Source organism: Halichoeres trimaculatus, unplaced genomic scaffold, assembly GCF_033239565.1.
Source record: "Halichoeres trimaculatus isolate MK-OKI-2021-1 unplaced genomic scaffold, fHalTri1.1 fHalTri1_scaffold_16, whole genome shotgun sequence".
Taxonomy (NCBI): Eukaryota; Metazoa; Chordata; class Actinopteri; order Labriformes; family Labridae; genus Halichoeres; species Halichoeres trimaculatus.
The window spans coordinates 29475965-29486500 of NW_027437194.1; the positions used below are offsets into that span (position 1 = coordinate 29475965).

The 10536-nt window shown below is 39.1% G+C and overlaps 1 protein-coding gene across 1 annotated transcript; it reads right to left on the reverse strand.

Annotated features, from left to right (window-relative positions):
• Positions 1-6666, reverse strand: ccdc74b (coiled-coil domain containing 74B). The gene is given in 8 exon segments (XM_074690654.1): positions 1-1598; positions 1729-1794; positions 1897-1997; positions 2122-2317; positions 4990-5104; positions 5182-5229; positions 6050-6131; positions 6133-6666. Coding segments are annotated over 8 exon segments (774 nt in total). The 5' UTR covers positions 6172-6666; the 3' UTR covers positions 1-1471.
• Between the last annotated feature and the right edge of the window lie 3870 nt (positions 6667-10536).

A 10536-nucleotide genomic window follows, 5' to 3' on the forward strand; every position in this document is an offset into this window, starting at 1 on the left:
AAAGAAAAGAGCTGGGATAAGTTATTACCTCGTGCTGCTGTAACATTTGGGCTGTGATGTAATGCATGCTCATGTTTCTACAGAAACACCCCCATCTAGTGGGAGCACACACAAGACAAAAGATCTTCAATTTAAATGAGACGTTTTGTATAATTTGGTCAGGTTAGAGCTTTGCAGCCTGTGAAGGTTTGATTGGATATCACAGATTAGTTTAATGAGCAGAAGTTTACACAGTGGATTGTTGTTTTTTACCCATAACTGCAGTTTAAGATTGTTCAGACTTGACAGATTGCTGAATAGTTGGAGGTGTGTCTTTGGTGTGGTGGGAATTTTAGATGGATATCAGAAAGCTGGCGATGACATGTGAACATGTGTGTGCAGTGTTTAACCTCCATGAGGACTATAACCAAACACGTGCTAAGATTACTAATACATGACTGTGTGATCGTTTCACCGTGAAACTTCTCACGGGTTGTTAAAAAAAATAACTATTCACTCCAGCAGGGAGTTGTCTGCCTTGCCTGGCTTTGTGCAGTTCTTAACCTGCCCTGAGGTATTGCTCAACTAGAAGCTGATGTGTGCTAATGTTTTGTGAAATCGAGCCAGGTGCTTTTTCGGTTTGTTGAGTTTTAATGTTGACATCAGTGCCATCTCTGAAGAGCATATTTGTTGTCCTGACAGAACAGAGTGTCACCAGGTAAACAGGACAGGTAATGTATTTAGCATTCATAGTTGTCTTTAAATACTGTGCTTAAAAAATGAGCCAGTAGGGGTTTTGCATTGAATTTAGTGCATGGAATTTGAATTGTTAGCAAAGGAAACCTGCTGTGTTGGAATTATTATTGTGACACTTATCACAAGTTAAGACGGTTCTCGAGAGACAAAACAGAACATTTCAATAAGGCAATAAAGAAACAGTCTTCAGAAAAACAATGAAGCAACCTGGTGCATTTTATATGTTTGTCTGATGTCATATGGCCGGTCAAAGCCCTCCACTGCTACAAACAATGTAAATACAAACCAATAGAAAAGGGCCTGAGATATGTGCCTTCAACGGTCTTCTGTCCTATTCAGTGCATTTGCTTGTAGACACTTTACTTTTGTTTTTGTTCAGGTAAAAGGTTTAAATGCTCAGCTGCTTTTAAAATGTGTAGTTACATAAAATAGAGAATCCTGCCTTTGCTTTGGCAGAACAACAACAAATGTGGCAAAAACTTTCTGAACAACTCTCAAAACTCCTCTAATGCATTTTTTGGTAACAAAAATAAATTAAATTCCTTTTCAAGTCACCAAAGTTGAAATTTTATAGCATTTTCTGAAAGCATACAGTCTTTATGTGCATATCCATAACTTAAACAGTCACCTTCAAAGGTCAGTAGGACACTCTTATGGAGTCCATTTTCCAGTTTAGCCTTGAAAGGCTGGAGTCCTGAGATAGATTTTATTTAATGCGATGGCTGTGTTGATTCTGTCAGTGCTCCATCCTTTTGAAGCGGGCCCTCTGCACAACACGGGCCCTCCTCTGTCTCTCTACAATGGTGGAGCTGAGGTTTGGTTTGAGGGCAGGAAAGCTAAAGCTAGACTGTGAGGGTCCAGACCTGGAAGAGGAAACAGCTGTAAAAATGGTGTTTTTACTTCAGTGTTGTGAAAAGCCCAAGTCAAAAGAAGCAGTTTTTAAAATGTATAAATATGGAAGCATTTATACACATGAAATAATGGAGTACATACTCTTTTTCTGGCAACGGCAATGTTTGAAGACCAAGTTTTGGTAATTTTTTCTCTTCACAAGGTTTCCTTAAAAAAAAAAAACTCTTGTCACTGTACGTTGTTTTCTCAGGCAATTCTATTTTTCTTTTTATTTGGTGACAATAACATTACATTAGTCTTCTCTTTTACCTGGTACTATCACCAAGGTAGGTCTTGGTCAGAATGAAGTTTTCTGGTGTGATTTTCCTGCTCAGAACAATGTCTCTCAGCAACGCCTTCACACGCATTATCTAGAGATAACATATCTGTCATAAACTTTCAAAATATTACAACACAATATTTTCACATTCTTCAGAGCTATGTGAACAGACACCTTCTTTTTTTTGGGGGGGGGGGGGGGGGGGGGGCACTTACTTCCTGAGACTGCAGACTGTTAGCATTGTAGAGCTGCCGTATGATGACCTCACACTCCTGTAGTGTGGGGGCACGCGGTGGATGGGAGGGACCGCTGTGAATTCGTAAAGGCTGTAACGAGGTAATGAGGCCTCCTTGCACTTCTGGAACATGGTCCACTCTTGCAGATGCCAGAACTTCACTGCTGTCCCCCACGCTTCTCCCAGTCAGTCAGTAGATTCAATGAAAAGTAACACATACATTGTTTGAGGCAGTTCTGCTTCTGCTTTTGAATAGTTTCTATTCTTAGTCTTTTTAAATAGAAAAGACATTAGGAGTTCCTTTCGATCAATTTCACTCCAATTATCACTGACAATAGGTTTCTATCTGCACGTCACTGACACCTCAAGGGGGAAGTGGGAGGAGGAAGGGGGTAGGAGAAGGAGGAGGAAGGGGGTGGGCGGGTGACGACTACACAAACAGCCCCTAACCCCTGTGAAGAGATCAAGGTGTCAATCATGTTTCCATGACATAGATACTAAAGAGAATGTGTTTTATGCCAAACATGTAACACAGGTGTCAAAGTCGTTCCATTGAGGGCCGAGAGGCTGCAGGTTTTCTTTCCACCCAAAACCTCCACCAGGTGATTTCACTGATTTGTCCCTGCTCTCTGCTTGTAGGTGAGGTGATCAGTGAAATCAGCTGGTGGAGTTTTTGGTTGGAATGAAAACCTGCAGCCTATCGGCCCTCAATGGAACGACTTTGACATCCCTGGACACTGGAACCAAAGGGAAATATAGTAATTGTGTCTTCATGTGAGGATGATATACAATAATTTGTAAAGTTTAGAAGCAAGTTTCTATTCAGAATGCCTTTCTTGAAAACCAGTATTATGGGATATATTTGTTGCATGATCAGACTTTGCTTTCATTGATATGCTTTATTTTTCTCAATTTGCCTTTGGGTATACACTGATGTTACCAGACTGTTTTTAAACTAACTGTCCACCAAAGTAAAAAGGGCTACTTTTTAAGGGTCAAGATGAATTTTAAGCATCACAGTGCAAAAGTAAAAAAGTAAAAAAACAAAAACAAATCAGAGTTAGCATTCACTAAAATTTCCTGGCTTTTAAGAGTCTGCATACAAAATTCATTGTTTGAAGCACAGGGTATCATAAAAGATGGAATAGAATCGAATGTACTATTTCCTGAAGGGAAACTCAAGATCAGTATTACTCCACCTTTCAGCTTCATGCAGTTCCATCTGGACTAAAATTTGTGGGTAAAAAGTTTGTTTGACTTGCTCCCCTCAGTCTCCAGACCTCTTACCAACTGTGTCCAACAAATCAGCCATCTCTTATTGATGAACTTGAGAAAGCTTGGGATATAATTCCAGGCACATTCCATTAAAAAATCTGTGGAATGATTGCCTTACATATGCCACACTAGTGTTTAAGCCAGAGGAGGTTGTTTTGAAGAAAGCAAAGCCTGAGCAAGAAAAACTTAAGTATCTGATAATTATAGGACACTGTCTTCGGATGAGTTACTGTTTACACCCGTTACCTGCCACCAGTATTCAGCAGGTTTTGTGAAGTCTCGTTAAAACTCAAAGTTCTGTTTTCACTGCTTGGGCTGTATGATAGTTCAGAATAAAGCAGAAGTGATTTAAAGAACTAATTTTTGAGCTTATCTCACAGTGTTTTGGCTATTTGGATATTACATACGGTGTATATGCTAAAATCCTGAGGTTAAATTCAATACCTCTTCAAGACTTTTTAAAAACCTTTCAAAAAGTCTTAAGACCTTATCGCGACTTTAAGCTGTTGTTAGAAACTGATCTTTGACAGTTGTAGTTTGCATTTCAACATGAATTGGGTAAACTAAGAAGGAATAAAGCTTAAAGATAGAATAAAGAATAAATGAAACTAAAGGCAGATTAATTGACATTCACATTCCCACAAACAGTAACAGCAAGTATTTAAGGCCAAATTGCAGAAAAAAGACAAGAAGAAATTTAGGACATGTGCTTGAGATTGTGTTATGTGCTTTCTATCAGCGTTACATACGGACAGCAACTAAACTACTGTACGAACTGAGTTTGTTGTCACATTAGCCTACGGATATGTTGGGCTGCTAACGCTACGTTTAGCCCACGCCTCACAAAATGACAACTTTGCTTGTTGTCACGTCTCAAACAACAGCTCTAAGTAACTGTATTGATAATACCTTATCTCATTGTGTAGTATCCAGTAAAAAGGTGAACAAAGAAAATTTATTCCAAAAAAGCTGAGATCAGGGGAAGTTTTCTCTAAATCGTAAGAATCCAAGATCCCAGGTCCTCAAAAGTCTGAGAAACTTTCTCAGGAGGCTTGAGAAACTCTTATGATCTAGAGAGAAATACTTTGAGATGCTAAAGCTTTTTCTAGATCCTCACGCTGGTCTGTGATGAGTAGAATGATCATCCAATCACCAGGTGTGGTTATTTTTGAAGGTTAAGACCCTGAAAACATTTTCCAAACAGATGGATTATTTCTGTGGTGGATATATGGAGCTGTCTGTCTGGCTTGTCAGGTTAGTTTGTGACAGACGCAAGGAGGGAAAAAAATATCCATGGATACGTTTGGAGTCAAAGCTTGAATACCAATAAAATGTAATACCTCATAACATTACGATTAAGACTTTTTAATACTTTTTGAGGGCCTTCATTTTCCCACAACTGATTTATCAACTTTTAATACTTTTTTAAGACCCCACGGACACCCTGTACATATAAGTTACTGTATGTGAATATCATCCAAACTAAAGAAACAAACAGAAAACATTTAAAAACTTCACCCTCATGTGTCAGTGATACTGAGGTAAAACCAGACGCAGCCAAACTGTAATTCACCTCGAGGCTTGTTCCTGTGAGAATCCCAAGTCTTGCAGAGGCTCCTCCAGGTAGAGTCCCATATAGGCTTCACTTCCCTGAGCAGGAGGTCTGACGCCTCGTCGACTGCGAGGTCCTTAAAAATAAGTTTCCAAGTGAGAACAGAAGCAGACTTTACCTGCAACAAAACATGCAATGTACATCACATCTCACCTTTTCTTCCTGTCAGGGGGGGCTCCATTATCATCTTATACTGCAACTCTGAAACATCCATAAAAAGAGACTTTAGGAGGGAATACACTGTGGGGAGGCACAATGCTGTAACACCATCCCAGCAAACAGCCCATGTTTTCATGGGGGCCTGTCTGCTGTGATGGCGATGAAGACAGATGACTGGGGAGTCTCCTGGTGGGTGGTGAGATGTGGTTATATGGAACACCATGCACCCTCTTCAGAGGAGTGACACAGGATCTGCGTCTACCTCCCACTGCGAGACAAAAACCTTGGAGTTGCTATGCTACCACTATAGATAGATTGAATGTCTCTTTTTCAGCAACTTATCAGGAAAACAGACAGGTCCTTGTCATTGACATGAAGTCATTACATTATGAATGTTGACAATTTAAAACTGACTTGAGCTGATGTTCAGAAGAAATGATGGTACTGTGTCCATCTGGATACATTAGTCCATCAGGGTCTTGATTAATGTTTTTATAATCAAATCCATATGTCTTATACATATTCATAAAAACCTGCAAACTCAGGGGGCAGTAATTCTGAGTAACTATTCATTGATTTACATAGTCTGAACATAGTCTTTCTGGAATTGTATTTAAAAAGTGTTGCACAGTGAATTTGATTTTTTAAACTCTTAAATGGTGTAAAATGAGCTTGATGTCTTCGAGGTTTGCCTGCAGAGTGACCCAGAAAGGCTCCAACAACTTGTGAAAACTTCACTCAGTACAGCTGCAAAATCGACGTGAAAAGCACAGAAGTAGTCATGACCAAATATAGGATACAAGTTACAGACGCCAGCTCTCTAACATTAATAATATTTATTTCTTCATACTGGCGCATTCACCTTTATTCTCCCGTCTGAGATAGTCTATCTCTGCGTGGAGCTTCTCCAGGGTGTTTTGTGTTGCGTGTTGCTGTTGAAGGAAACTGGATATTTCTCTGCATTGATGCGACGCGGGGGTCCATGTCGCTGTGACAGGTCGTCTCCACTGCCTTCCCCTCTCCTCTGTCTCCGTCCACCGGAGCAGCCACAGGTAGCGGGGGGCAGCGGGGGCAGCTGGCTTGGAGGTAAACGCCGCGGTGAGCAGGGCTTTTCGAGGCGCCCCACTCGGGTCCAGTGAGGTAGATGTCTCACCGGTGGTAGGTTACTTGCCATAGCTTGGGTTCATTCAGCTGAGCATACTAGCATTGTTTGCTAACAGGGTGGCGAGGATATGTTTCCGTACAGAGTGAGTTATTTAATTAGCCAATAAACCATTTGCCCCCTGTGTTTTCCTTCTGACAGAACATGGCGGCGTCGCCATACAAGCTTACCTAGTTATCCGACAACTGCCTACCAACTTGACGACTAAGTCTGTTGATGCTAAACAGCTCAGGTAACTCCAAGTACTTTTGCCCTCATTTGACATTCGCTCCATTCATGGACGGCGTTGCTATGACAACATAGCCTCACTCAAGCACTTCACAAGATCCCGCCTACCGTAAGACAATTGGCCGGGGCATGGGCTAAGTTTTTGAACGAAGACATTTGATTGGATAAACCTGCGAGGGGCGGGAACTATCCCCCGGAAGACCTTGTGCTTGGAAATCATGTTTTGTGGGACAATTTTCAGATGTGTATGAGGGATTTCTTTAATTTGGGGGACATTTCAGATAACCCCCCCCCCCCCCAAAAAAAAAAAAAAAAAAAAGAGAGAAAAAGAAAATCTTCATTTTTTTTTCTCTATATTCTATTTGTTGCAAAATACATACCTGGAATGTGCTTAATTTCATTAATCAGCATTCAGCAAGCTTAAGCTCCTATGAATTATTAAATATTAAAATCGAAATAAACACAAAATTAATTATTTCATGAACTGTGTTATGGAAAAAACGTTGTTTCATAAAAGACAGTTCAAAGCATTCAATAAAACATTTGTTTTCAAGTTTTCAGGCTGTTAATCAAGGGTTATGTGGTTGTCTTACTGCTTCAGAGTAAACACCCGCACACTGTCCAACCTGCAAAGATAATGTATATCTCCTATTTTACAACATTTCTAGTACCGAAATGTTGTAAAGTAGAAAATATTAATTCTCTTGCAAGTTGACAGTTTGTGGGTGTTTACTCTGAAATTGTTCTACAGGATACCTGAACCTCCAATGCACCTGTCCTAAAAAATAGATGTGTGAAGAATTTTTCCTGACTGACTGCTTTGAAAAGAATTTTTTTAGTTGGATTCTGGATGTTCTATGGGATACTTTCATCAAGGATGACTATTTCTCAACATGAACCCATATTATACAGAATTTAGAGTTATTCACATTATTTTGTAAGACTCTGCTACCTGGAAATGTCCCTCATCATTTAAATTACAGTTTAGCCAACATTTAAAAGAACTATGGCACAAAAAATTCACGTAACACAGTTGAAAACACAACAGTTGACAGTACACATCAGGACAAGAAGAAACAAATCAATCTGTGTAACAAAACCTTTTGTGATGGCAACATAGTTGATATTTTCTAAATTTTTGGCCCTTGTGCTGACTAAAGACCTTAAGCATGTCACCTGACCCCAGTCACCTCATAACCTACTGATTAGATTCATCTTGTCTTCTTTTGAAATCTTAATTCTTTTAGTGTTCTTTTTAAAGACAAAAAAAAGGTATTTATTACCTTAACATGACGGCAGCATGCACGTCGAAACATGTCAAGGTAAAAAATACCTTTTTTGTCTTTAAAAAGAACACTAAAAGAAGTAACACCTCGTAACCTGTGTGTTTACATTTTGGTTGTTACAATATAAGTAAGAACACCAGAAAATGTTTTATAACCTGGTTGATGAACAATAAATCCTCACCATTGTCAGGCAAATATTTAATGAAATATTGATGAGGAGGGGTTGAAAAATACTACACTTTTTTCAAGGTTCCTACTAAAGGATGTGACATCAAATGATTTGTGTCATGTGACTTTGAAGCAAACCATTGCTGATTTATAAAGTATATATTTATGGTATATATTTCTTTGTTTTTGCTTTAGTTTTTCCATTGGGTGACACAGTTGATAAACATTCCTCAGACACACACAAAGTGAATAATTTCATTTATATTAATGATTTAAATAGTTTTAAAACAGCTTGTTGTTTGTTTCAATGGTTATTCAAATTAAGATGAAAATAATAAACACAAACATGTATTCTAGTCTTAATTTTGAAGAGCAACTTGAAATTTATGAAATTGGACGACACAAAAACTGCACATTCCAATAAATGTTTCAAAGCTCAAAAACAGAAATCTAATACAAAACTATGAAAAATTATTGATCCATCCATCCATCCATTTTCTATACCGCTTATCCTGTTACAGGGTCGCGGGTGGCTGGAGCCTATCCCAGCAATCATTGGGCGAGAGGCAGGGTACACCCTGGACTGGTCGCCAGTCAATCGCAGGGCTGAAAAATTATTGATATTGGAGACAATTTTAAGAAATGAGGGATGAAAACCACTGGCTTCACTTCATGTAAACATAAGAAATCATCACTTTATCTGTTAAAATTCCAGCAACACTATACGGTTTGTATGTGATGGTTAAAACCATACCAAGATAACTGCACGTTTCTTTAAGTTGTCTTCACGCTTCAAGCGTCCAGTTTACCTGAAGCAGGTGTAATAGGTCAGGACCATCTACTAAAGCTGATTTTAACCACCATTAGAAACCAGTTAGGAAATAATCATTGTTAATCATTAAATACAATTTAAGTGATTACTTTAATTCAGTTGCCTGAATCCGGGGTCCAAGCAGAGCATTGAACGCAGCAAGAGCAATAACACTGAGGGGTTGGGTGCAAAGGTCACATGGCTGCAGGAATAACTCACTTCTTCACAAGACGAATGATCCTTCCTTTCACTTTATTCATGTTCCAACTCTCGGACAGTGAAGGTTACATCACACACAGGGACACTGAGATAGTGTGGCTGTCATGGATATGATTACATTTAAAGTCTATTACAACGATAAGAGACAATATGGAAGATCAGCAGAAGGCCTGTTCTTTGGAAATGTTTAGGTGGTGTGGTACTGTTCTCACCGTCATCCTCGCAGCTCTTTACACCCAAAAACAATAAATTATTATTTACAAGTGATACAGAACAAGTTCAGTAAAAACACAAGATGAAAACATTCTGGTATGTTCTCAGCAAACATACAGAAATAATGAGTAGCTCTAATGTGGGAGTGTAGGAAGTAGAATACGGTTACACTTTTGTCTTTATTTGATCACCCTGAAACAAATGTGGGGAGATGGTTTCCTACTCAAGGACACTTCAGCAGAGTGGAAAGGTGGTTGGCAGGGCACACTGTCCTCTCACTTCCTCCTTTAACTGTTGGTAACTGTTGTTATCCATCACTTTACTCTTATTTTTATAGCACAATTTATCTTCATGGTGCTTTCAGTTCCTGCCCAATACATCCTGGACAAAGGCTGCAGATATTCATGATTGTAGAGAGACACAGAGAGGTAAAGGTCTGTTTTGTTTTTTTTTGTTTTTTTTAAGGTAAAGTATCCTCCCTTTCTGCTGACTGTGTATTCAAAGATATCAACAGCACAGACTAAAGAGACAGAGATCCTGTGGATGAGCTATGATATTAGGAATGTACACTGAAACTAAGTTTCATTAAATCTACAAAACAAAATTCAAAAAGAGTTCTTTGACAAAATAAAAAGGCCACAAAGCAAATACATATAATGTATAATAAGAAAAATCTTCACTGAGAAAAACAACAGCTTTGCTCCATCCTTTCTGTTGACTGTGCTACCATATCGGCTTCTTAATCTTGCGTAAACTACAGCGTCTTTCTTCAGCCTTGACCATACATCAACTTTTTTCTGTAACCCGCAGTGTTCTCTCTCAAACCTTTATTAGTTATGAGAAAGAAAAGCTGAATGAAACACACCTTGGCAGCAGAAAAATGGTAGTGGTGGGGGTTACCCCTGAGTAACCCTTGGTTTCATGGATGTTTTAGTTCCCTGAACTGATACAGATCCAATTATAACCATGCTGTAGTAAAAAATCACATCATTCCCACCCTGCTGTGGACAAATGTCACAAGCTCCATTCAGATAAAAAATCACTTTCCATCAAAATGTCAAACAACATCACTTCAGACATGCATGCACGCATGCACGGTCGTCTCCTACAAGCAACCTAAGTTAAAACTGATCCCTTTCCAATGGCCCACAGTTCAGGGGAGTAAAGGCATCCTATTTGGATCGACGTAGGTCAACATAAATACAACTAGCATTCCAAATCAACAGGAGATGTCTTTACTTCAACCACCATCAAACACACGT